Source organism: Camelina sativa, chromosome 4, assembly GCF_000633955.1.
Source record: "Camelina sativa cultivar DH55 chromosome 4, Cs, whole genome shotgun sequence".
NCBI classification, from domain to species: domain Eukaryota; kingdom Viridiplantae; phylum Streptophyta; class Magnoliopsida; order Brassicales; family Brassicaceae; genus Camelina; species Camelina sativa.
Genome location: NC_025688.1, coordinates 13,580,175 through 13,606,340, shown reverse-complemented (window position 1 = coordinate 13,606,340; position 26,166 = coordinate 13,580,175). Strand labels below are relative to the sequence as shown.

The 26,166-nt window shown below is 33.6% G+C and overlaps 4 protein-coding genes and 1 long non-coding RNA gene across 6 annotated transcripts; 3 read left to right on the top strand and 2 right to left on the bottom strand.

Moving 5' to 3' along the window:
* Positions 1,331-2,792, top strand: LOC104780455 (ubiquitin-conjugating enzyme E2 13). The gene is made up of 6 exons (XM_010504953.2): positions 1,331-1,527; positions 1,627-1,729; positions 1,902-1,999; positions 2,084-2,184; positions 2,289-2,366; positions 2,491-2,792. The coding sequence occupies exons 1-6, from the start codon at positions 1,485-1,487 to the stop codon at positions 2,566-2,568; spliced, it is 501 nt and encodes a 166-aa protein (XP_010503255.1). The 5' UTR covers positions 1,331-1,484; the 3' UTR covers positions 2,569-2,792.
* Positions 3,083-6,294, top strand: LOC104780454. Its single transcript, XM_010504952.1, has 7 exons — positions 3,083-3,248; positions 3,361-3,805; positions 4,316-4,467; positions 4,654-4,749; positions 4,856-5,112; positions 5,199-5,419; positions 5,541-6,294. The coding sequence occupies exons 2-7, from the start codon at positions 3,461-3,463 to the stop codon at positions 5,925-5,927; spliced, it is 1,458 nt and encodes a 485-aa protein (XP_010503254.1). The 5' UTR covers positions 3,083-3,248; positions 3,361-3,460; the 3' UTR covers positions 5,928-6,294.
* Positions 10,179-12,822, top strand: LOC104780453 (UDP-glucuronic acid decarboxylase 5-like). The gene is made up of 11 exons (XM_010504951.2): positions 10,179-10,343; positions 10,445-10,547; positions 10,958-11,044; positions 11,123-11,210; positions 11,309-11,465; positions 11,546-11,634; positions 11,719-11,796; positions 11,898-11,991; positions 12,100-12,230; positions 12,326-12,366; positions 12,451-12,822. The coding sequence occupies exons 2-11, from the start codon at positions 10,470-10,472 to the stop codon at positions 12,631-12,633; spliced, it is 1,026 nt and encodes a 341-aa protein (XP_010503253.1). The 5' UTR covers positions 10,179-10,343; positions 10,445-10,469; the 3' UTR covers positions 12,634-12,822.
* Positions 13,107-14,131, bottom strand: LOC104780451. Of its 2 annotated transcripts, XR_766747.1 has the most exons (3): positions 13,928-14,131; positions 13,714-13,756; positions 13,107-13,396 (listed from the first exon to the last, which is right to left on the bottom strand). It is a non-coding gene; the product is annotated as an uncharacterized LOC104780451 (long non-coding RNA). The 2 variants fall into 2 exon arrangements; XR_002037702.1 differs by lacking the exon at positions 13,107-13,396 and having other exon boundaries at positions 13,710-13,756.
* Positions 17,520-19,122, bottom strand: LOC104780450 (putative receptor-like protein kinase At3g46340). The gene is made up of 5 exons (XM_019244380.1): positions 19,032-19,122; positions 18,739-18,867; positions 18,565-18,630; positions 18,101-18,290; positions 17,520-17,922 (listed from the first exon to the last, which is right to left on the bottom strand). Exons 1-5 carry the CDS (start codon positions 19,120-19,122, stop codon positions 17,520-17,522), a joined length of 879 nt encoding a protein of 292 aa, XP_019099925.1.

Below are 26,166 nucleotides of genomic sequence, written 5' to 3'. Positions count from 1 at the left end.
AAAAAAAAAAAAAAAAAAAAACAACGTATGTGTACAATATTACAATCAATACTAAAAAGCTTGAGTATAGATTTTAATATTTTGATTTGTTTGTCAATTTTTAATAAATTAATATAATTTTTTTTTTAAAATGAAGCACAGGGCATATTGTTTTGACACGTGACATAAACAACATCACCTAAATGAACTTAAAAAATCTTGACCGTAATATAAAAACCGAACTGGTTCAAACTTTGTTTCAACGAGAACCTTCCTCAGCAAAAACCAATAATATTTATGATCGACGATTGATTTCAGTATATATAACTAAAATGGGCTTTACTTTTACATAAGGTGAACCAGACCCATCATCATATCAAAAGCTTAATCATAAATCCCAAAAATGAGATATCAATGACAAAAAAATGTTTTTATGGATTTTTTTTTAAGACTAAAAACATTCTATAAAGTTTCATATCCCAACAAAAGAATAGTTGGATAATTTTAAACACAAATTAGACTCATATGAGTTAATTTTTCCAAAGCGAGAATAAATATTTTTCATTGTATTTTTAATAATTAATTAACTTATCTCATAAACATGTAAGGAACTAGAGTTGATATAACAAAATCAAACAGTTTTTTTTTAAAAAAAAATTCTTAAAATTCTCTACGGTGTTGATTAAAAAAAATAAATAGCAAACGCCAAAATTGATTAAATAAAACAAAACAACTAACAATAATAATGGTCCTCCAATACATTCTAATACAAGAAAAAATTGATTTTAATCTACAATTTCATTATAATAATAAAACTAGCAACACATAATAACAAAAACCTAAAACCAAAAATATTACCAATGAACATTGTCAAAAACTATATTAATAATGATTTTTTAATTACAAACACATATAAAATTATCCAAAAATAATAAAAATAAAAATAAAATATAAAACAATTCTGCGGTACTATCCTAGTTTAACCTAATTATATTTTCTTTCTTAGCCTACTCCATAGAATTTAAAAAAAAAAAAAAAAAAATCTATCTAGCTTAAATTCTGCGTTTTTTGTTTTATCCTAAAATGAACAAACATAATCAATTTATACATTAATTTGATTATAAGTGACAAAGCAAAGAAAAATAAAATAAAGGTGTAGTAAACTAATTCAAGCCAAACTGTTCTTACCTCTAAAAAGATTTTAGTCGGCCACTTTGGTTTACCTTTAAACCAAAAAACATTGCAATTTCTATTGGATAGAATCTTAAAAAGTAGACAAGACACGTCCGTAGCAGATCTCACCACGCGCATGTGTTCCCCTTGATGAACATCGATGCCAACCAAAAAACAGAAAAAGAAATTAAAAAAAAATCCCATCTTTTTTTTTTTTTTTAAACCTTTCTCTATCGATATAATAAAACTCTCAATTCAATTTTACCAATCTCTCTCTCTCATTCTCAGATCACTGGGGAAGCTCCAAGCTCGATTTCTAAATAACATCCGCTATGACCTCACAAGCTTGTCTTCTTCTTCAGAAACAGCTCAAAGGTACCACCACCTCCTTCGCGAATCTTTCTTTAACCAAATCTGTTTCTTGCTTTTTTGGTGTTGTTCTTCTCTGTTCTTGAATTCGATTTGTGTTTTCAGATCTTTGTAAGCATCCTGTAGATGGGTTCTCTGCTGGTCTAGTTGATGAGAAGAATATATTCGAATGGAGCGTTACTATCATCGGTCCTCCTGATACTCTCTAGTATGTTTTCTCTATCTTCTTGATTCGATGATCCATTTGGATTTTGAGCTTTTGGATGGATCGCTTAGTTGTAAATACATTGGAGTAGTGTTGTTGTTGTTGTTGTGGAATTGAAATTGAATTGCTTTATATCTGTTTCTTTATGAGTTAAATGTAACTTTTATGAATGCAGTGAAGGAGGTTTTTTCAATGCCATTATGTCATTCCCACAAAACTATCCTAATAGCCCACCTACGGTGCGGTTTACTTCAGATATATGGCATCCGAATGGTTAGTTCTTTTCTCTTGGACATTGATCTTGTTTTGAGATAGCTAAGGTTTATTTGGAAATTGTTTCTGTTATGGTTTTTGTAGTTTATCCTGATGGGCGTGTTTGTATATCTATTCTTCATCCTCCTGGTGATGATCCGAGCGGGTATGAGCTTGCTAGCGAGCGTTGGACACCTGTTCACACAGTACGTTTTAAAAAGATTCATCCAACATTACTCTCTTTGTTTGCATATGTTAGCAGCTTCGTCTAAAGAACAAGAATCATGTCATATAGATTTGATGATTTCAGGTTGAGAGTATTATGTTGAGTATCATATCAATGCTCTCTGGTCCAAACGATGAGTCTCCAGCAAACGTTGAAGCTGCTGTGAGTATATATTTTTTTTTTTTCTATCAGTTAGCTATGATCTCATGAGATTTACACTGTCTCATTGCATACCAGAGGTAGTTCGTTTAACCAATTCTCTTGGTGTTTGTTTATCCTCTTACAGAAAGAATGGAGAGAGAAGAGAGATGAGTTCAAGAAGAAAGTGAGCCGTTGTGTCAGAAAATCTCAAGAAATGTTGTGATCAACACAAAAACAACAATTTCACACTTTGAACTCCAATTTCTTCTGGAGTTCATAAAGTTCATTTAAAAACTGTCCAAACACTACTTGTAATAAACCCGTCTTTTCATCTTTTAATCGCGTTTCCTCTACGTGAAATGGAAGTGTTTGGTCGAACAAAAAAAAAGTGTTGTTGTTCTTGAGGAAACTGAAACATTAAAATTTATACTATTCATACGTTTTCTACTGAAGAAGCTTTGTTGCAGCTTTGTGTTTTACATTTTTTTTGGTTTGTACGCTGAAAACTCCACGCCGTTCTTACGTTCCCGTATAAAAACAGTTTCGTTTTTTTTTGTAGAGTAATAAAGAAACAGCATGATGTTAGCCTCTCAAGGGTCGACGTTATTAAATAGGTTTGTGACGTTGTCGATCCTGGACCGTTGATTTACCTATCAATCGTTATCAAAACAGTTGAGACAGTACACGTGTCCCACACCGTAATTGCTCTTGTTTAATTTATTATTATTATTTTTTTCTGTTTCGAAACTTCGTTGAGCTTTGTGAAAACTTCTGAGAGAAAGACGAAATCTCTCTTTCGCCGGTGAGAATTTGATTCTCCGATCACTACATCGATTCCGCTTACCGATCTGATACTCGTCGATTAATTAGAAGGGTTGATGAAGAAATCACAGAGATTTCGTGGTTCGTTTTGTTTATTTATTTATTTATTTTTTTAATAGAATTATCATAATTGCGTCTTCAAATTAGTGATTTGGTTTCGTTTCATATGATCGGAATGTGTTTATTAATGCAGATTGATGTTTTAGTGAAATGGAATTGGTGTGATCTGAGTTTTCGTGGCGTATTGATTCATCGTTGAAGTGTTCTGTGATTTGATTTGAATTTTTATTAAAATGGGAGATAATTCTGGTAGAAGTAGGAGCTCTATGATGGCAACTGGGAAAGAGTTGTTGTTACCCAAGAGAAGCTTAGTAGCTGCTATTCCAAGAGCAGTTCAGCAGACGATTTGTAAGCATGTTTCGTTTGGGAATGATGGTAGAGGAGTAGGAAGTGGGGCTTTGGGTAATGCAGCTGTGTTTCTGCTTAAAGTCGCTGTTTTGGAAGTTGTTAGAAGGGTTTCAAAGGCTAAATGTCCTCATTTGTGGAATAGTCTTCAGGCGTTGCAGTGTCTTTGTTATCCTCCTCTTAAGTGGATTCAGAGATGGGCTCCTTTCAAGGAGTTGATCAAGGCAATGCAGGTTTGCTACTGTGCCCCCTTTTTATAGCATTTTTACATGAATCGAAGATGAATGAAACGAATTTTGAAACAAATGATCCTCTAGGTCCTAAGTCTTTGGGCTTTTTTCAATAGTCTCAACTTTATCATGTTAGACATGCTGAGTATAGGTACGCTTTAACTACATGTGTCACTTGTAATATATTTTTCTGGATGAAATTAACATGTATTGTCTTCTTCTCTGTGCTTCAAAGATCGTCCTTCTCACATTATACTTTGCAACTTGATTGAATCAGAAGTTATTCCTACATCATGCTTTGGTGCCAACACATTGATTGGTGTTATAATCTAGTTTGATGAATCCTGTTCACAAGTAGTTATGTGATCTTTTTTACTCTTAAGCTTGCTTATGTGTCATGCCAGACATCATCTCATATCACATGTGCAGGGTCCTTTGATGTGTTTGTTTTGTATTTCTTTCACCATACTGATCTGCCGTGAGTCTCAATAACTGTGTGTATTCTTTGTGCAGATGCTGTCTCGGCCATTATTGGTCCTCACGATAGCTGAGGCTCTCACAGACCAGTCAGAGTTAAAGCAAGATACCCCAGGTGGTAACACTTCTCATGCATCTTCAGAATCACAATCTGACCCACAGCCGTCACAGTCTCCATCAGATATAAGGTATGGGATCTAAAAGTCTTACATGTTGTATTGTACTATAATAGTCTGACCCTGTACAACTTTAATCTAAAGCACTTGAAGTGTTGCAGATCCCTTGAAATTATTAAAGCTCCATCGTCTTTTTTGAGTATTATCTACATATTTCTATCTTCCTACATATCTCGACTTTTTTTTTTGTAAATGTAGAATTGAAGATGAGACTCCACTTCCTGTAACTTCACAAGACTGGCTTAGACAACTCTATGAAGAACTGGAAAAACAGAGACTTAACTTGCCTGAGAGGTACTCTCAAATGTAGTGTTATATGAAGAAGAGCTACCTTCTTTGAGTTTTGACTTTAAATTTTTCCGCATTTAGATCAGAATCATCCTGTCTCATTTTAATGTAGAGTCAATGAAGACGAGCTCCATAGATTCTATAGAGTGTCAAATGGAGACTTCACATCCTTACTATCTTCTATAAAAAAAACAATCCAGTGGAGGGAGACTTACAGAATCCTATCTGAAGAAGAACTTGAGACATGGTCAAGTTTAATCTTTTGGCATGGATATGACAGGAACCAACGACCTTGCCTCATTGTCCGCTTGGGGCTTGCTTTCTTAAAGTTGCCATCTCATGAAAGACCTCGCTTTGCTCAGGCAATCAGTACGTCCTTAGTGGCTCTACAACATCTTCCAGTATTTTCTTTTCTATGACATCCCTTTAATTTTTCAGTATTGCCATTGTTTCAGTATCTCAGGTAGAGCACGGCGTTTTGCATCTTCTGACCCCCGAGAATTCAGAACTGACAGTGTTAGTCGATTGTGAAGGATTATCTCCTCTGAGGATTCCCATGCAGATGATGAGATCTTGTTCATCCATTCTTCAAGATCACTTCCCTAACCGTCTTGGCTGTCTATTCATCATTCGCCTCCCTCCTGTTGTCCGAGTCATTTCCCAGACTTTCATCCAAGTAAGATATCTACCTGAGCTAACTTCAATTTTTCAGATTTCTTAGTCTCCGTTCTTGGATCTATAATTGGATCTATGATAGGTGCATGTCCCCTGCCTAAAATTTTGTTCCTCTCTCATAGATTCTTAGACCAACCACACGCAAGAAGCTGAGAATTGAAGGGGAAACTTTCCATCGAGTTCTCTCTGAGTATCTTCAGACGCTTCCTTCATACCTTGGCAGCGACTGCAATTGCAAAAGATGCTCGAATCTCAACGGAAAAGATCCACCACAACCACAAACACAAACACACCAAAGAAGCAAGAGTAGAAGCTCTAGAGAAACAGAGAAGCTAGAAGACGGCCACTGGAGTTACAATGTCCAGACACCTGATTTAGCATATGAGGATGAACCGAGCCTGAACATATGTAACCAAGTTCTGCGAACAGCAGTAGTGTTCTTGCTCATGATTTGGCTCTTCGGTGCACTTCTAGCTGGATTCGCCGATCCTGAGAGCAGACCCTTTTAAGCTTCCATAAGGTAAAAACCATCGTCGTCAGTAGTGAATTTTAGGCAAATGCGTCTGTCCTCTGTATACATAGTGATAGTATATGTGTGATATGCGTTGTTATATACATATTCATTAGTGAATAAACCATCTACACTGGAGGGATAATAAGAATCAATTGATTCAACTTAGTTATGGGTCTTGATTTAGGGATAATGGTTGTGGTTCAGTACATTTTTGCGTTTGGGAGAAAGTAAGTTAAGTAAACTATGGTTCAGTATCATGTTGAGACTTTGGTCACTGTTGGTAATGTTTTGTAAAAGTCAGATTTGTAATATGTATCTGAAAACTTTATAATGATAAATATATATAAGAAAAATAACTAGTAGTTTTGTAAAACTAGGAAAAGAATAATTGAAGATTATGTAAAACAGTAGATTGGCTCATGCTAACTCAAAGTCATGGATCATATCATGATAGTTTTTCAATCCAAGATTATTTTCCTTTCTGCAAATTATCAAAGGTTAGTGCATAAACCTTGTTTAATCGATTATTTATTTTATTTTAACATTTGTCCTTTCTTAAAAGTAAAATGATTATTCATTGTTTACCTTGATTAAAAACGTTTACGTTTTCGATTTAAAATGATTAACTGAAGAACTGATACAAACATATTATTAAACTGGTAATGTACAAAACTGAAGTCATCAATAGTGATGTCGCCAAGAAAACAAGCTTTTCTTAATCATAAAAACAAACAAAACAAAAATTGTAATAATTTTTTTATCTGAAGGATCATATCTCAAGATTTTTGTTTTTAGCTTAGGATCTTTTTACCAGGTTTCTTTGATAGATCAACAAGTTTATTATATTTCAAGAAAAATGTTAATAAAATAAACTATTGTATATTCAATAATCAGTAAATATATTTCTGATATTGAAAGAAAATAATGAAAAAATATGATAAATTGAAATGAAAAATGACAATGTTATCCAAATTATTTCTAATAAAGTAGAAATTTCGAATTACAAAACAAAATCAAAATAGTTAGATGATTGAATTTATTTTTTAGATTTTTTCACTAATAATAATAATATGAACACGGTAGATTTCTCAATATGTAAAATTCACTTTTAAAAACTATTTCAGAAAGTCAAAAAATTTCGCAAAATTCAACTAATATATCTTAGTTCATATCATACTAAAGTCAATTCTTATAGAATAGATATAAGTTTTTTTGAGGCGTTCAAAATATATGGAAAACTAAGAAGAAGAAAAATAAAATAGCTATAGAAGCTTTAAAGAAATAGTCGAAAAAGTGTGATCTTATTATATAAAGTTTGATGTCAAAATTACTCATTAACAAGATCATGACAAGTGTCAAATATATTGATTAGATGTTGTCAGAGGTTGACACATTCAATTTTTTTTTTAATAAACATAATAGGATAACTAATTATATTTACAGAATTTTATATGTTTCTACTTTAAAAATTTCATTTTTCTAAATCAAAAAGAAAAACCAACAAAATCAGTATATTTTCTATTGTATGTTAATTATATTATATGTGTGTTCACAATAAAATTTGACATGTGTAAGCAACAACTTAATTTATTAAGCATGTATATTAATCAATAAATAATGAATAACAAATTTAAAGGAATAACATAAGTTATTTAACATAATTTTAGTCGGATATAAATTGTATTTATGGTTGTAATATAAATTTGTATTGTTAGTAAGTACACAAAACCTTGAAAGAAAATGAACTTTAAAAAAAGAATTTCAATACATGATGTGTATTAGTATAGTTTTACACATTTTATTTTAAAGATTTTAATGCATGTAATAATATGAGAAACTTGAAAAAAAAAATAGAAAAAATGAGTTTGTAGGAATGAATTTTTGGTTAATTTAAATTGACAAAAGTATTACTTATGAAATTATGACGTATAGAAGAATACTATTTAGGATATTTTTGGATTTCCAAAAATTTGTGGATGTTAACTGATTTTTTAATTATTAAATTTAAAATACTAACCAATATACATATTATCTCATATAATGCTCATATTATTTTTGTTATTAAAATTTTAACTCTAATCAATGAAGAAATGAATTATGGTTTTATGATGAAATAGATAGTTACATGTGATTACTAAACTGGATGTCTAATGATGAAATTTATTTTACATTAAAAAAATTTCAAATATTAATATATATCATTTTAAAAAAATCATTTAAGAATATTAGTAATTTTTTATGTTTGATATTATAATTTCAACACATGTATTTTTGTAATGCATATGTTAAAAAATAAGGTAATTCGAAATAAATTATAATTTATAGTAATAAATCTTCAGTTATTTGATGGGAATGTCGCTATATCTTTATATATGTTTTTATTTTATAAATTTCACTCCTTTAAAATTGATTATGAAATAAAGTAAAATTAGTACTTATAAGATAACAACATAACAAATATATCTTAAATTTTGCCCAAAAATAAATAAAAAAAACAAATATATCTTAAATAATGTTGATTCAGTTTTTTTTGCGAATTATATTTTGTTTATTTTTATTTGTATTTTTAATTCTTACTAAGATATAGATTTGATATGGTGTATTAATTGTGTTTGATATAAAAAATTTAGTTCTCTGCATTAAGATGAAAAGTGTAATTAAACTTAAAATATGGTTTATCATGATAATATCGATATTTTAATGGCACTCTCTGTGCTATAAGAATTTTTGGGTAAAAACACAAAGATTAATAAACAATAAATATTATGTCATTTATAATACTTCAACCAATAGAAAAATTTACTGCATAGTTCAAATATTCATAAATTGTTATATTAATAAAAATTGTATATAGAAACTTGAGAAAATATTATAAAATAGAACAAAAAAAGCTTTGAAACTCTTATATAATGGAACTGAGAGAATATTAAAATAAAATATGAAAGGTTTAGATTCAATATTAAAATGTTATAAAATAAAATTTATAAACATGTATATTACTATTTAGTTATTCTCAATAACTTTTTCTAATTTTTACCCGCGTAGTAACACGAGCTTTATCTAGTTGACATATAATAAGTTGTGAATGATTAATCGAACTAGCAGTGCCGGCCCAACCAATTTTGCTGCCTAAAGCAAATTTTTTTTTTCCCATTAACAAACATTAGAAAAAAAAGTTATAAAAACTGCTACACAAAGGTTCGAACTCTTAGCACTGAAGGAGAATAAAAGCGTACCCAACCACTGTACCACCAAAAAATTTTGAAAATTAATGCCCCTTAAATTGCTAATATAATCTGGCGCCTAAAGCCCTTGCTTTACGGGCTTTAGGTCAAGGCACACCGAATCGAAGAACTGATACAAAAGTGTTATTAAACTGGTAATGTACAAACTGAAGTCAACAATAGCGATTTCGATACGAGAAGCTTCTTCTTAATTCTAAAAACAAACAAAACATAATTCTTTGATCTGAAGGATCATATGTCAAGAATTTTGTTTTTAGCTTATGATTGTTATTTGTTAACATAAGATTTAGATGGTACGACTGGTTTCTTTGATAGATCCACAAGTTTATTAAATTTCAAGCTAAATGGTATAACTATAATAATAATAATAAATTATTATATATTTAATAGTCAATAAACATATTTCAGATATTGAAAGGAAATAATGAAAAAAATGATAAATTGAAACGAAAAATTACAATATTATCTGAACTATTTTAGATAATTAAAATTATTTTCAGTCTTTTCACAAGTAAATGTCTAAATATGTAAGAATTCACCATATAACAAAAATAAATATTTCCCCAAAATTCTAATTAATTTTTTTTTTTTGGTGGAAGAGGAGGAGAAACCTCCCCAAAATTAAAAATTCTAATTAATTTTGAACAAGTTTAGTTTTATAAAAATGAAATATCTAAAGAGATAATACGACTAATAATATAATATCCCAGCCCATACGTAACTCAAATCTTAAAAAACGGATATAAGACAGAACATTTGGAAAGTGTATAAAGTAAATCAAAATTGTTTTGCTAAAATTAGAAAATAAAATATTATTTATTGACAAGTTTAGAAACTGCCACATCAGATGATACGTTTGGTCAAATGTTTTGTTGTCATTGTAACCGAGTAAGCTAAACCACTAATTATTGTTACTATTTTTAATTTAATCCGCTTTTCGTGTTTTTGAAGTCTCTTTTAATCTTTATCTCACCCAACAGAAAAAATTAAACAAATTCTAAAAAAAGGATTCATAAACAGAAAACAAAATCTTAAATAACAAAGATATATTCAAACTTTGACATAAGAAGAAGCTCCGACACTTGTGTGCGAGTATAATACGATCCTTCTCCCACTCTTCAGATCACAAAGTTTTCGTTTTTTTTTTTAAAGGGTTCATCGATTCGGTACCGATCTCCTCAATTCCTCTCTTTCTTTTATTGAAAGATTTCATTTTTCTATTTGTTTGATGCGTTTTTTCTTTTTTTTTGTAATCTAAATATTTCAGGGTTGTGTGGAGTGATCTCTCATCAATGGCGTCAAGTGATAAGCAAACAAGCCCAAAGCCTCCACCTTCACCTTCACCTCTCCGTAATTCCAAGTTTTGTCCGGTAAAAGTTATGATTTTTATTCGATTCTGGCCATACCCATTTAAATATCATGCGTTGAATCATGTGAAGGTGTTACTACTTTTATATGGTTGAAGAATGAATCACGTGTTTTGATCCTTGTTCAGTTTTGTTAATTGATCATTTGATCTCGTTGACATTGTATTGAATCAAACGGTTTAGGGATCTTTTGATTAGTCACAAGGATCATTTGAGATTGAATTCCTTGTAATATTTTGACTTAGATCTGAGGTTGTCACAATCTTGTACTGAGAACAGCAAGAGTCTGTGAGAGAGCTTTGTTAAGTTGTATTGTACTATGTTCTGATTCTTCTATCTTCTGCATCCGGATGACTATGATTTAGTTTGTATTGATAAGATGTGGTAACTGATTTAGTTTCCTCATTTGTCAGTCCAATATGAGGATCTTGATCTCAGGAGGAGCTGGATTCATTGGCTCTCACCTTGTTGATAAGCTGATGGAAAATGAAAAGAATGAGGTTAGCATTGAAATGCATATAGGAATACATAATAGTTTTTGTGTGATTTGGGTTGATGTTTAAACCTTTTTCCCCCAGGTGATTGTTGCTGATAACTATTTCACCGGTTCAAAGGGAAACCTTAAGAAGTGGATCGGTCATCCGAGATTTGAGCTTATCCGTCACGGTATGGTCTCGAAACTCTCTGGCTTGTTGCTTCAGTTGAGAATGGAATATTCCTGTCATTTGTTGTCCTCGTTTATATCTTGGCTTTGGGTTTAACAGATGTCACGGAGCCACTTTTGATTGAGGTTGATCGGATTTACCATCTCGCATGTCCTGCTTCTCCCATCTTCTATAAGTACAACCCTGTGAAGACAATCAAGACCAATGTGATTGGTACACTGAACATGCTAGGTCTTGCCAAGCGTGTTGGAGCAAGGTTTGCAAATTGATCCATTGTTTATACCTTGTTTCTGTTGATCTTCACCTTTGTGACTAACTAACTCTTCTTCCGAACAGGATTTTGCTTACCTCAACCTCGGAAGTGTATGGAGATCCTCTGATCCATCCCCAGCCTGAGAGCTACTGGGGAAATGTCAACCCAATTGGTAGGCTCAAACACTCATTAGCTTTAAATAAATATATTATCTGTGTTAATTCACTGTCTTATAACGTGGTTGCTATGATAAAAGGGGTTAGGAGCTGTTATGACGAAGGCAAGCGTGTGGCTGAGACCTTGATGTTTGACTACCACAGGCAACATGGAATTGGTCAGTTGTATTTCCTAGTGGCTCTCGCGTCAACATTGTTCCCATAGTTTCACCAAGACTCTTTCCTTTATTGCTTTCTTTTTGTTTGTTGTTCGTTGTAGAAATCCGCATTGCCAGAATCTTCAACACCTATGGTCCACGCATGAACATTGATGATGGCCGTGTTGTAAGCAACTTCATTGCTCAAGCACTACGGTGAGACCGACCGCTTTACCCAATCCATCAAACAAATTTTCCTTTTTTTCGAGCTATAATATGATTCATGAGTCATCTCTTGGCCTTGTTGTTGCAATGATTATCCAGGGGTGAGGCATTGACTGTTCAGAAACCAGGGACACAGACTCGCAGTTTCTGTTATGTATCTGACATGGTTGATGGACTTATGCGCCTCATGGAAGGAAATGACACTGGTCCCATCAACATTGGTAACCCAGGTAAATCCCCTAACAGTCCTCCATTACACAAAATACAACTCAACCCAACCTATCTCTTGAACTTATGCTTACTGTCTGAGTCTTTGGTTTCTCAGGTGAGTTTACCATGGTGGAACTAGCTGAGACAGTGAAGGAGGTGAGTGTCTGGTTTCTTGATTGATATGAGTACGTGCTTTGAAAATCTTGGGTGTCCGGTAATGACATGTTGCTTTGTTTTCAGCTGATTAACCCGAGCATAGAGATAAAGATGGTTGAGAACACACCAGATGATCCAAGACAGAGGAAGCCGGACATCACAAAGGCAAAAGAAGTGTTGGGATGGGAACCAAAGGTGAAACTCCGTGAAGGTCTTCCCCTTATGGAAGAAGACTTCAGGCTAAGGCTCGGAGTCCCCAAAGAATAAAACTTGGTCACGGATCAAAAGCAAACGTGGATGCACTACAAGTCAGTTCTACTTTTCAGATTCCATTGCGCAGGTGGCTATTTTCATATAATATGTTTCCACTTTCCACAGTGGAAAACTCCGTAGAGAAAAATAAAGATTATGAACGAATGCTTTATTTATTTAAGGAAAAATATATTTTTCTTGCCATAGTGTTCGCTGCTAAAGTGAAGCCATTTCTTCATATCTTGAAATTCAAGACTTGAATGAGGTAAACAACTTTGGTGAAGACACTCATCTCTAGTCATCAAAAATACTTTGGTGAAACCACTCATCTCTACAGCAAACATGTCTGTTAACAAGAAACTATGTTATAAAAAACAAATTGCAACGTAATTGATCATCAAAGGCCAAAGCTAAACCTGGATCTAGTTTATGCCACAACCTAAAGTCTACCTAAAAGCAAAAAAGATTAGACTTCTGAAAGACAATGGTTAAGATTGGAACTACTGACAGGATTATTAGAACAAAAAGTTAACATTCATTGGGGAGACAAAGCCTTATTGAATCCATTTCCAATGGGAAGAAGAAGATACAGTGAACAAAACCATAGCATTGGTAAAGTTTCAGAATAAGAACTGCAAAACTCAGAGAAAAGAAAAAGAGTATATCGAATGCTCTTCTTTTGTTATTGAACAAGTTTCGAAGCTGAAGCATCCAACACTATATATGTTCCAGAAATATGCCTCTTAGCTTCCACACTTTCGTGAATCATCATCCTCACCTGAAAATACAACAAGAAGTTAAAACCTTTAGAGTTTTGCTACGAGTTTAAAGCATAGTCAATAAGCAATGTAACCAACCAAATGCTTCCACGATATCACGCAGACGTGCAAAAAACAACAGAACAAACCTAACAAACAAGACATATCTAGAGCCATCTGACTATGAATCAATCATAATACAACCTAAATACGAAATAAATCATTCATTGATTACAAAACCTAGAAACCTCAACAGCCCTTTTGATTACATCGATTCCAAAATGCTCTAAAGATCAAATCATCTACAAAAACCAAGAAAGTTCAAATTTTGCGTTACCTCCTGTGTTGCTGGACGAACTTGGAGTTCTTGGCATCTTCCTCTGCATTATATAAATCAAACATTTTTTTACGGGAAATTAGGGTTTTTTCCAAAATCAAAAATCAATAATTAAGAGATGATGAACAAAAGTAATCGCATAAATCTCGATCTGAATCCGTAAACACAGCTGAAATGGGAGAAATTTAATGGATCCGAGGAAGAAGACTTTTACCAGTGAATCCGGCGGTTAACTTGGTGATGAGGACGCCGGTGACGGCGAAACCGGTGAGGAATGGCCAGCAACGTTTCCATTCTCTCTTGAAGAACACTGGCCATGGATCGAACAATCTCATCTCTCTCTGCAGAAACGATTCTCAGGTTGTTGTTGTTGTTGTCTGGATGACTGCTTCTCGCGTCAGGGAGAGAGGTCAAATCTGAATCAGTTTTTGTGTAAAGACTCGTTTCTTTAGTGGGCTTTGTAGCCCTAAACTTCTTAGCCCATGATAAGTTTTCAAATACGAAGGTATTTTAATCATTTTCATGGTTTTGTTTTTTTAATGGATTTTAGTCTAATCTACCACATTTGTTATAAAATTTTCCAGTTTTACCATAATCATAAACTCTTTTTCACTTATATCACAAGTGGCATTACAAATGCTGAAAATATCCTTCTGTTTAGTAGCTGGAAATTTAAAGAAATTGTGTTACTTTATATGAGCATAAAATTGAACAGACGTTCAGGTTATACTATGTTTGACTTGGCATTTATTAAGGTACTGTAGCGCTGAGCAAAAGAAAAGAGATTCGTAAATTGCAGTAATGACATAAATGAGAGTATTAATTAGGTTTGTAGACAAATTATTTTTTTGGTTTATTCATGTAAGTAAATTTCTTTCGTTAATATGGGTAGACAAGTTCCGATTTGTTGAGGTTGGAGACATTATTTTTGATGAATTTATAGAGAAGGTATTTTCTGTAGAAAAGTTGAACATATAGACAAGTTATCAAGTTCATTGTGATGGAAAAGTTCGAGTTTGTTGAGTCTATGGACACATCGTTATTGATTAGTATGTATACAAGTTCCTACTTGTCCAGGTCTGGAGACAAGTTGATTTTTTTTTTGTAGATAAATTGGTTTTGTTGTTTGTGGACAAATATACTTAATTACATTTAGATACTAAGTTTTATGACTTGTATAGTACTAGCTTGAAATATAATTTAGATTCTCTTTTGGCATATTGCCCCTTAATGAAACTGGAACTAGTTCACCAGATATGGTCCATCTACAGCCAAATGTGTGGTCCACAGTGTAAATCTGGCTGGATATTGGACAATATTTTTCATAGATGTATCACTTTTCATCCTCTGATCGATAACTTACGGCTTCAGAAGATATGCATAATGGACAAAATTAGTTAGTAAAGTAGACAAGTTGGGTGGTCCACCGGATTTGGTTTAATGGATCTGGTCCATCAGAACTTGTCGACCAGAGGGTGCATCACACAACCTCAAAATAAGAATATGCAGAGAAGATCTATACCCTTTTGCCGGAGCAGACGGCGGTGTGTTGCTCTTGACGATCACCATCATTGGAATAATCTCATTCGTAGCTAGCCATTGAACCAAGTCTTATTTAGTAATCTCATCTCATTGTCTATATCCCACTTGCAATCTTCCTCTTTCCCGAAGTTTTTGCTGCCGGTGAACTTTTACGGATGGGGTCAGATCTAAATGATTTACGACCGTGACAATGTTGTGATTGCATCTCTTCGCCGCTGCCTTTGGATTTGCGATTCACTCTAAGGGACAAAACGAGGGTCAATATTAAAGGTTGTCAAAACCATGAAAATCATGCAACAATTGAAGATGAAGTGGGTTAAACTTACGACATAACAGGGAGAAGAGAATAAGAGATTTTGGCTCCGGTTACTAAGTAACGACTGTTACTTATGGCTGTAAAGACTTTAACTTTAAAATTTTAGTTGTAGATAATTTGGCTGGAGATGCTTTGACTGTACAAACTTTAACTGTTAAAATTTGATTGGTAACGAACACTTTTAAAGCTGTAACTGTTACTTTTATTATTAAAAATATTGAAATGATGATATTAATGATGATAAAAAAAAATAATTATTATTATTGAAATGGATCTTAAAAGAAAGAGAAAAAATAAGAATAATTATTTTATAAAAATAAAATATGTAAAAATATATATATAAACTTGTAGAGAGCTTTATTATTATTTCAATCATCATGGAAAATAAGAAAGAGAAAAAATAATTACAGCTTTTTTTAATTTATTTTTTAACAACCAAAAAAATCTCACATTTGTGGCTTTAAAACCTAAAAAAATGGACAGTTAGACTTTTAAGACTTTTAAGATTAATAAAGCAATAAAAGCATGATTGGTAAAATTTTGGCTTTTAAAACTTTAAATTAATTTTAAAGTCTTTAAAGTCTCTCCCAATCAGAGCTTTATGTGTTTCACTTTCACTAGAAGAGATGAAGAGACAATTAATGAAAAAAAAAAAGATTTTGTTTCGTCCATTTAATTTGAAATAGGAGAGTACATGTAAAGACAACACAATAATTAATACATGAAAATAAGAAATAAAAGAAAAAAGAATTACTCTTTCTATTAATATTTTTTTAAAAAACTCATAGGGTTACATTCGTGTTTCTACTCATGGCTTATAGTATTACCTGAAAGGAGTAATCAAATGTAGTAAAAGACACAAGATAAGTTTTGGAATGTGGTAGATTTATTAGAAAACTTTTTTTTGATAGCTATGGGATTTTGGTTATTTCAGTTTGTTCTGTTCTTTGGTTATTTTTTTCATTATGAAAATGTTGTCGAAATTAATGAAATAACATTTGGTTCTTCAAAACCTAAACTAACCGAATTTTTCTATTTTTTTTTTTGTTTTTCACCCCGGCTTTTCCAATTATTTTGGATAATTTTGGGTTGTTCGATTATTGACGAAAGCTGGTTTATTTTCCTTTCATTTTGTGTATAACCGTAATAGAATCTAGTTATTCAAAAAAAAAAGAATCGGTTGACTGAGAACCAGACCGAACTGAATTTTTTGGTTAACCAAAATATTTTTAGCATTACTAATCGGTTCAAGACCTATAACTAAAACCAGCCAGTGTCGGCTTAGATAGGGGACAAGCGGTGCGACCGCCCCGGATTTATAGATTAAGGAAATGAATAATTATTTTTTATATATTGGAAAAAAAGAATTTGTAAAATAAAAGGGGCACAAAAACAAAAAATGTAAGATAAAAAGGCAAAAATAAAAAATAATGCAAGATAAAGGGGCACAGAAAAATAATGTAAGATAAAAAAGACAAAAACAAAATTTATAACACAAAAATAGTCTATTAAAATATGTTTTAAGAATTTGTTTTTATGAGTCAGAAATCAAAAAGATTTTTTATCTTCCATAATTATCTTAACAGACTCCAACAACAGTAGAACGAAAATAAAATTTTATAATCTTCTTAAGTGTATATATTATAAATCCATATTTTTTTTAACATACAACCGAGATTAAAAATAAAATTTTGATCTTTCATTCGAAAAAAAAAAAATTACCCAGGAGACCCTAAAAACCTTGAGCCGGCACTGAAACCAGCTTACGAATGTGGAAGATAAATCATGCAAATATCAATACAGCACAGAACACGAGATCAAAAGAGTGTTTTGTTTTTTCGTTTAATTTTAGTTATGATGTCTCAAAACAAAAACATTGACGAAAGATTATACCAACAACAATTCATCAACGTGGGTTACCTGATGAATGAGGCTTCTTTTACAATAACTACCTTGCCCTAGGGATAACTTCAGTATCAAAGTTCATGGTCATTTCAAGGGAACTATCAGTGTACTCCATGTCTTGATTCTGATTTCTCATCAAGTTTTCTGAAGTTAGACACTCTTTTAGCACGCTAATAACTTGGGACATGCTTGGTCGTTTTTCTGAAGAAGGGTTTGCGCATGACATAGCCAAGTCAAGAGCTTTCCATACAGAGTTTGAGTTGTAATCTCCGTAAAGATTAGGATCCATGATCCGGGTGATATCTCCTCTGTTAAGCACAAGCGCAACCCATTCTGTTATGTGTCGCTTTTCGCGGTTTTGGTCAATCACACGTTGGTTTGTCATCATCTCCAATAACACTATCCCAAAACTGTAGACATCGCTCATCTCGGCCAACCGACCTGTCCTGTAATACCTGGCAGGCAAGAGAATATGCAGTATGATTCATATGTGATCAGTATACCAACTAATATGAATATGGACTTAAAATTCAACATGAAATGGTGAGTTTCACATCTAGGATGGTTAAGCATCGACTAAAAGATTCCACTTATAAAGAAAACTATGTAATCTAAAATACTTACTCAGGATCTAGATATCCAGGAGTACCAGGAACAACTGTTGAAATATGAGATTCATCTCCAAGTTGGAAGGATCTTGAAAGCCCAAAATCCGCAATTTTGGCAGTGAATCGCTTGTCCAACAATATATTCGTACTTTTGACATCTCTATGTACCATTGATGGCCGACAACCAATATGTAAGTATTCCAGTCCTAAAAATATTAGCAAACGCGCATATAACTAAGTTTTACACAATGTAAATATCTTGAAACTCAACACTATCACCACTGACCACTATAACAAAAATTTCAAATTGTGACTAACATTTGATTAACAAGAGTTTAGAAATATTCATTAGAAATGTTTTATATGGCTTGTTTAGGTTAGGTTAAGATGTATTAGTTGAATGTTCAATGATTACAATAAACTTTTGGTTTAACTTTAAACAAGGTAAGTGACTAAGAGCTATTTTGAGTTAGTAGAAACCTAGTGCGGCATCAATGGCTATTCTTAATCGAGTACTCCACTTCAAAATAGAGACATCATGTTTTCCTACAATAAATCATCAAAATAAGATATTGTATATGATTTTTGTAATAACGAAGGAATAATAATGTTATATATGCATATATACATCTTTCACCTATATACATCTTTCACCTGACAAATGATGTTTTAAGTCCACGTTGGACATGTATTCGTAGATGAGAGCCAAGTGACCTCGTTCATCGCAATACCCAACAAGGCCAACCAAGTTAATGTGATGAACTCTCAGCAGAAGTTCAACCTGCATACCAACAATTTAACAAGTATATAAAACACATTAACTTAGCATGCATGATGTATATAAATATACATATTTTGTTGTTACAACTTTTCCAGAATATTTAAAGGATTACATGCCTCTGCCTTGAAATGTTTATACCCTTGTGATGATGTTTGGGAGAGTATTTTAACAGCTACTTCCTCTGAACCATTCAAATAACCATGATAGACAATGCCAAAACCTCCTTCACCAAGAGCTCTTTCAAAGTTTTTTGTCATTTCTGTAACTTCTGAATAAGTAAACTTTTTCCTTTTTGTCTTGATCGAGTCGTCTGATTTACTACTAGTAGATGGAATTGGTGAAGGGGGTATGTCTGTAGAAAGAAATATTTAGTACAAAAACAATACATGTGATAACCTTGTAACATATAATTTGTTGATGAGAGTCTCTTCAAATTATACCTTTCACATGACTTTGTGCTTTTTTCTTTCTGCACACACAAATGAGAACTAGTAGAACGAGAATGATCACAATAGCAGAAGCAAGTACAATGAATTTCATTGGAATTTGGAGAACCGGGATTTCGAGACTTACTAACCCTGTTTAAGTTAAAAGATGTCAATGGTTATTGAAAATAACTATAGCTTGAATTTGGAGAAGCTAGTAAGTAAGCACACAATGTGTTAGATGATCTTAGCAAACATAATTTTTAACTACGACCACCCATAAGTCTCATAATCAGGGGGCGCCAAAGCGATATAACTATCTTTTTATATGAAAAGAAGTTTGTCAAATTGAAATATTAGAAGCGTCGGTACCTTCGGGATCTAGAGCTTGGACAAGGTGAATAAGAGAGAAAGCTGATATAAGTGCGAGCAGCAAACTTCCTTGGGGACTCTCCATATTCTCGTAGTTCCGAAGCAAAAAACATGCACTGGCCTAAGTTTTGAACAATCTATGATGTTTACATATAAGCAGTGAGGAGCACATAAATATTTTTCGACATATCAAAAAAAGACTTTCCCAAGTGAAGCCTGAAAACGTGAGAACATGATTAAAATGCAAAAACAAATTTAAGGATTAATTAATACGTTCTAGTGGTCAATAAGCCGTTTTTGGTTAGTTTATAGTTTATACAAGTGGTCTAGTTTATCACAAAGATACTATCATACTACTAATAACAGAAAAGTATATGCTATAATAGTACGAAACCACTAACTAACTAAATAACTAACATGAGAGGTGAAGAAATGTTAATATATAAAGAGTTGACTTGAATTGTTCTTTTCTTTTGGTAATTTACTTTGTTGTTGTATATGGTAGGTGACTCACTGACTCTTATGCAACATCCTGATTTAATGGATTATTCGCTTCTTTTTGCTTCTTCTTCTTCTTTTCNTTTTTTTTTTTTTTTTTTTTTTTTTTTTTTTTTTTTTTTTTTTTTTTTGTCATTTTTCGAAAATCATATATATTAGTAAATCACTTGGAGTGGTTCTCCATAACCGGCTCATTCATATGTCCAAGTCCACAAGGCCCATTGGTCCTTTTCTCTTATTCTAAGTCGGTTTAGGAATCACATTGTACTTAGGGCTTTATCCTTTACTATATAATGTACTATTCGATTGAATCATTAATAATACGAGAGAATACATCCTTCGAGTATCTCTACTTTCATAACACGTTATCAGCACGATGCTCTAACCAACTGAGAAAAATCTCCTAACCCTAAAACCCTAAACCGCCGCCGCACATAAGTTCTTATTCGTTCAAGATCGGCGATCGGTTCCTGTTCGTGATGAATCCGCGTTCATGTTAAGATTCTGTTCGTGATCAAGTTTTGTTCGTGACTAGTCCGAGGTTCGTGATCAAGCTCAAGCTATATCTGAGGTCTTTAGCTCCCGGATCAATTCCAGTCAACCCCAAAACGGTGGAAGGTAAATAAATCGAACTCATCGGACAAATATATCGAACCTGATCTCTTAATTATATTGGAACCCTAAAATATACAATTACACAATCAACAAATCAAAACCCTAAGCTTTGAAACCCTAAACCCTAAAACTTTAAAATTTGGATTGTATGAGGTTTAGAATTGCTTAGGATAAGATTGATTGTTATTGTTTTGATTGATTCTTTGTCTTGCATAAATTGAAACTTAAAATCGGAATTTTGTCTTGCATGAAACCCTAAAACTAAGAACTTAAAATTGAAACCCTAGAGAAAAGTTTTTTCTAAAACCTCTTGTCCTAATTCTATTCAGAATAGGAAAATTTACTAAACTAAAAAGGAAATAATCTTATCTATAGAAAAGGAAAAATTTAAAACTTAAAATTATTTGCATATTTCCTTGTCCATACTAGATTATATTTTTGTCTAGGATTGTTTCATGCATATATTAACTATATATTAAAAGACAAAAACTATAAATTAAAAGACAAGAAATTATTTACTAAAATTGGCATGGTTCGGTCTTAAATACCGCATGGCCTAGACGAAATTAATTGCATGGTTCGGTCTTAAATACCGCATGGCATAATCCAAGACGATTGCATGGTTCGGTCTTAAATACCGCATGAAAATAATCGGGTGCATGTTTTGTATTTTATAATGGGCATTGGACACTAAAATTACCCTCAAATCAAAGGACCTTTTTGAGTGCATTGAGGATGATAATGATTGTACTGAAAAGAGTAGGTACAAGGCGATTTTGCTAATATGCCATCATCTTGCTGAGAGTCTCAAGAACCAGTACATTACCATTGAGAATCCTCTTGACCTTTGGACAGAGTTGAAAAACAGATATGGACACCAAAATACGGTGATCCTACCAAAGGCTCAATTTGGTAAGGAGGTTACTGAGGAAGACTTGCTAGCGAAAACATTCTCAACCTTTCACACCAATAACATACTGCTTCAGCAACATTATCGTGAAAAGGATTTTAAGACATATGCAAGTCTCATCTCTTGTTTGCTACTTGCTGATCATAACAATGAGTTATTACTAATGAACAGTGCAATGAGACCTCCTGGTACTGCTCCATTACCAGAAGCTCACAAGGTTGATATGACCAAGAAAGAGCCTAAATAGCCTAAAGAGACTAAAGAGTCTAACTACGTCCATAGAAGCAAGTATCCCGGTCGTGGCCGTGGTGAAAGAGGACATGGTGGTCGTGGCAATTACCATGGAAATAATTATGATGGTCATGGTCGTGGGAATCGATCAGACTTCGGTCGTGGTCGAGGTAGAGGCCGCGGAATTTTCAAACCGCAACATAAGACCAAATCCATTTGCCATAGATGTGGTATGGAGAATCATTGGGTAAAGACATGCAGAACACCTAAGCATCTTGTTGATCTCTATCAAGAGAATTTGAAAAAAAGAATCCAGAAGCTAATCTGGTTCATCTTGATGGTGAAGGAGATTTCGACCATGAGAATGATGACCAATTGGATTATGATACTTCGGATTGTTTAGGAGAGGATAATAAAATTTAAAAAAATTTCTTGATTTAATTTCCATGTTTTATGCTTTGAATTTTATTTGATTATGATTTTGGTTTAAATTCAATTATTTTATTTATTTCAATATATATTTGTTTGTTTTATTCTTTTATGTCTAAAACATAATTCTTTTCCGTATTGATAAATAGCTGAGGACAAGAATATAATTGTGGTGGATAGTGGATTAAGCCACACAATTTTAAATGATAAGAGATATTTTGCAAAATCTCATTTTGAAAAATGCCAATATTAGCACAATAGCGGGTATAGCAAGTTTAATCGCACACATCTTGAAATAAGTGATGCTTTATATTCACCCAGCTCAAAGAGAAGCTTATTGAGTTTCAAAGATATTCGTTTGAATGGTTTCCATGTTGAAACTAAGGGTGAAGGAAACCAAGAGTTCCTATATATTACTGAAATCACCCAAGGCCATAAGAAAGTCCTAGAGACTATACCCGCATTATCCACTGGTCTTTACCATGCTAAGATTAATATGATAGATGCTAATATGGCAATGAATAAGAAATTCAATGAACAATTCACTTTATGGCATGACCGGCTTGGCCATCCAGGTTCTAACATGATGCGTAAGCTAATTATGAATTCAAATGGGCACACTCTTAAAGAGAGACGAGTTATCCCTAAAAATCTCACGTGTGTAGCATTTGCACAAGGGAAACTCATTATAAGGCCATCACCAGTGAAAGTCACTAAAGAGACTTAAATTTTCTGGAAACGATACAAGGAGATATATGTGGACCAATACACCCACCTTGTGGGACGTTTAGATATTTTATGGTCTTTATTGATGCATCGATCAGATGGTCGCATGTTTGCTTATTATCAACAAGAAACCTTGTGTTTGCTAGATTGCTGGCCCAGATCATACGTCTGCGAGCCCACTTTCCAGATTTTCCACTTAAGACTATACGTCTAGACAATGCTGGTGAATTTACATCCGAAGCGTTTAATGAATATTGTATGTCCATGGGGGTAAGCATGTGGAACATCCCGTGGCACATGTACATACACAGAATGGATTAGCTGAATCCTTCATTAAACAAATTCAATTAATTGCTCGATCATTACTCATGAGGTCGAAGCTTCCTGTGTCGGCTTGGGGACACACAGTATTACATGCATCAGAGCTTATACGCATCAGGCCATCTAGTGAGCATAAATATTCGCCATCCCAATTACTAACGGGTCATGAGCCAGACATATCCCATCTAAAAACATTTGGGTGTGCCGTTTATGTACCGATTGCACCATCGCAGAAAACAAAGATGGGACCTCAAAGGAGGATGGGAATATATGTTGGATATGATTCTCCCACCATTATTAAGTATCTAGGCCAACTACGGGTGATTTATTTAAGGCCAGATACGCGGATTGTCAGTTTGCTGAATCCAATTTTCCTATGTTGGGTGGAGAGACAAACAAGCTTGTCAAAGAAATATCATGGAATCAAACATCCTTAAATTGGCAAGATCCTCGGACTCTAGCATGTGAGGCAGAGGTCCAAAAGATTATGCATTTACAAAAGCTAGCTAATCAATTGCCAGATTCCTTTGCTGACCCAAAGAGAGTTATAAAATCGTACATACCAGCTTGTAATGCACCAGTACATATTGATGTTCAAAAGAAACACAATCAAGTTGCTACAGAATCTAAGGCACGTTTGAAACGTGGTAGACCAATAGGTTCCAAAGATAAGAACCCTCGAAGTGCAAATCAAACTGAGGTTAAGGAAAATATAGACATGGCCACGGCAAATCCTAAGGTATTGGGACGCTGAATCTCAAGGCCCTGAAGGTATTGATAATAATGAGATCTCAATAAATTATATCATATCTGGAATTCAATGGAACAAAAAAGATGTCGACATTGATGAAATATTTGCTTATAAGGTAGCACTTGAAATAAGTGAGGATCATGAACCCACGTCTATATTAGAGTGCACTCAAAGATCATAATGGTTAAAAAGGAAAGAAGCCATTGACGTGGAGTTAAATTCATTAAAGAAAAGGAATGTGGTCGGTCCGATCTTAAGGATACCATTCGATATAAAGCCAGTTGGACACAAATGAGTCTTTGTAAGGAAGAGAAATTAGAATAATGAAATCATGAGATATAAGGCACGGCTTTTAGCACAAGGATTCTCTCAAAGAACATGAATAGATTATGAGGAGACATATTCTCCTGTGATGGATGCAACGATTTTTAGATTTTTAATAAGTCTAGCTATAAGAGAAAAACTTGATTTGCGGCTAATGGATGTAGTGACCGCATATTTATATGGTCCACTGGATAATGAAATTTATATGAGATTACCAGAGGGTATTGAGCTCAAAGATAAGAATGGTTCTCGAGAACAATACTGCATATGGCTAAACAAATCCCTTTATGGACTGAAACAAAGTTGGCGTATGTGGTACAATAGACTAAGTGAGTACCTAGCCAAAGAAAGCTATAAGAATGATCCCATCAGTCCATGTATTTTTATAAAGAAGTTTGCAAACAAAGGGTTTGTAATCATAGCAGTATATGTGGATGATTTGAATATCCTTGGAACCTTTGGGGAAATCACCCAAACAGTTGAATATCTCAAGAAAGAGTTTGAAATGAAAGACCTAGGTAAAACTAAATTCTGTCTGGGATTGCAGCTTGAGTACATAGATAATGTAATCCTTGTGCATCAAATGGCATATACTGAAAAGGTACTCAAGAGATTTAATATGGACCAGGCTCACCCATTGCCTAGCCCAATGGTTGTGAGAAGCCTTAATTTGGACAATGATCCATTCGGTCCAAAGAAGGACGATGAAGAAGTTCTCGGTCCGGAAGTGCCATACCTCAGTGCTATAAGAGCGTTAATGTTCTTGGCTAGCCACACTAGACCGGACATATGTTTTGCCGTGAACCTCCTAGCAAGATTTAGTTCTTGTCCGACCCCAAGGCACTGGAACGGTATCAAACATATATTGCGTTACCTACAAGGAACGTTGGATTTGGGTTTATTTTATACTAACTATAACAAAGAAGATTTAGTTGGTTTTGCTGATGCAGGTTATCTATCCGATCCACATAATGCAAGGTCTCAAACCGGCTATGTGTTTATGCATGGTGGTACAACAATTTCGTGGCGTTCGATGAAGCGAACCATAACGGCCACATCATCTAATCATGCAGAAATTTTGGCTATGCATGAAGCCAGTCGTGAGTGTGTGTGGTTGAGATCAATGACTCAACATATCAGGTCGGATTGTGGCATAGCCGATGACAAGGAAGCGACTATCATATTTGAAGACAATACCGCTTGCATCGCATAGCTCAAGGAAGGGTACATTAAGGGAGATCGGACGAAGCACATATTACCTAAGTTCTTCTTCACACATGAACTACAAAAGGCTGGATGATAACAGGTTTTTCCACCCAGGGTATCAATTCCCTATGCAGTTGTATTACAAAGTGTTATCAATCCAAATTGTTGTTTATGCTAGCAGGAAGGATGCAATCAGAACAATGCAAGTCAAGCCAAGCAAAAATGGGGTTTTGTCTAACAATCCTAAAATAATAAAAGAAAAGAATGTAAACAAAGAACCACACGACCTAAGCACTCGATGCAAGCATTCAAGTACAAGATCGGGTGGGGTGATCGAGTAAGCAAATAAGGTATGAACAACTCGAGGGGTTTCTCGAAGAAGGTGATCGTGTACCTGTTCGGGTAAGGGATCGAGTGATGAATAAAAATGCAAGCAATTAAAATACGAAAGCTTCTAAGGATGGGGTAATCGAATCCTAAGTGTTCCTGACCA

Coding starts and splice junctions, on each gene's coding strand:
- LOC104780455 (XM_010504953.2), top strand. CDS start 1,485: ATGACCTCACAAGCTTGTCTTCTTCTTCAGAAACAGCTCAAAG. Junction 2,000..2,083: donor AGATATATGGCATCCGAATG/GTTAGTTCTTTT, acceptor TGGTTTTTGTAG/TTTATCCTGATGGGCGTGTT. Junction 2,367..2,490: donor CAGCAAACGTTGAAGCTGCT/GTGAGTATATAT, acceptor ATCCTCTTACAG/AAAGAATGGAGAGAGAAGAG.
- LOC104780454 (XM_010504952.1), top strand. CDS start 3,461: ATGGGAGATAATTCTGGTAGAAGTAGGAGCTCTATGATGGCAACTGGG. Junction 4,468..4,653: donor CAGTCTCCATCAGATATAAG/GTATGGGATCTA, acceptor TTGTAAATGTAG/AATTGAAGATGAGACTCCAC. Junction 5,113..5,198: donor TCGCTTTGCTCAGGCAATCA/GTACGTCCTTAG, acceptor CCATTGTTTCAG/TATCTCAGGTAGAGCACGGC.
- LOC104780453 (XM_010504951.2), top strand. CDS start 10,470: ATGGCGTCAAGTGATAAGCAAACAAGCCCAAAGCCTCCACCTTCACCT. Junction 11,045..11,122: donor TGGAAAATGAAAAGAATGAG/GTTAGCATTGAA, acceptor TTTTTCCCCCAG/GTGATTGTTGCTGATAACTA. Junction 12,231..12,325: donor CATCAACATTGGTAACCCAG/GTAAATCCCCTA, acceptor TTGGTTTCTCAG/GTGAGTTTACCATGGTGGAA.
- LOC104780450 (XM_019244380.1), bottom strand. CDS start 19,122: ATGACAAAAAACTTTGAAAGAGCTCTTGGTGAAGGAGGTTTTGGCATT. Junction 18,631..18,738: donor CTTAAAACATCATTTGTCAG/GTGAAAGATGTA, acceptor GATTTATTGTAG/GAAAACATGATGTCTCTATT. Junction 17,923..18,100: donor CCTGGATATCTAGATCCTGA/GTAAGTATTTTA, acceptor CAGGTATTACAG/GACAGGTCGGTTGGCCGAGA.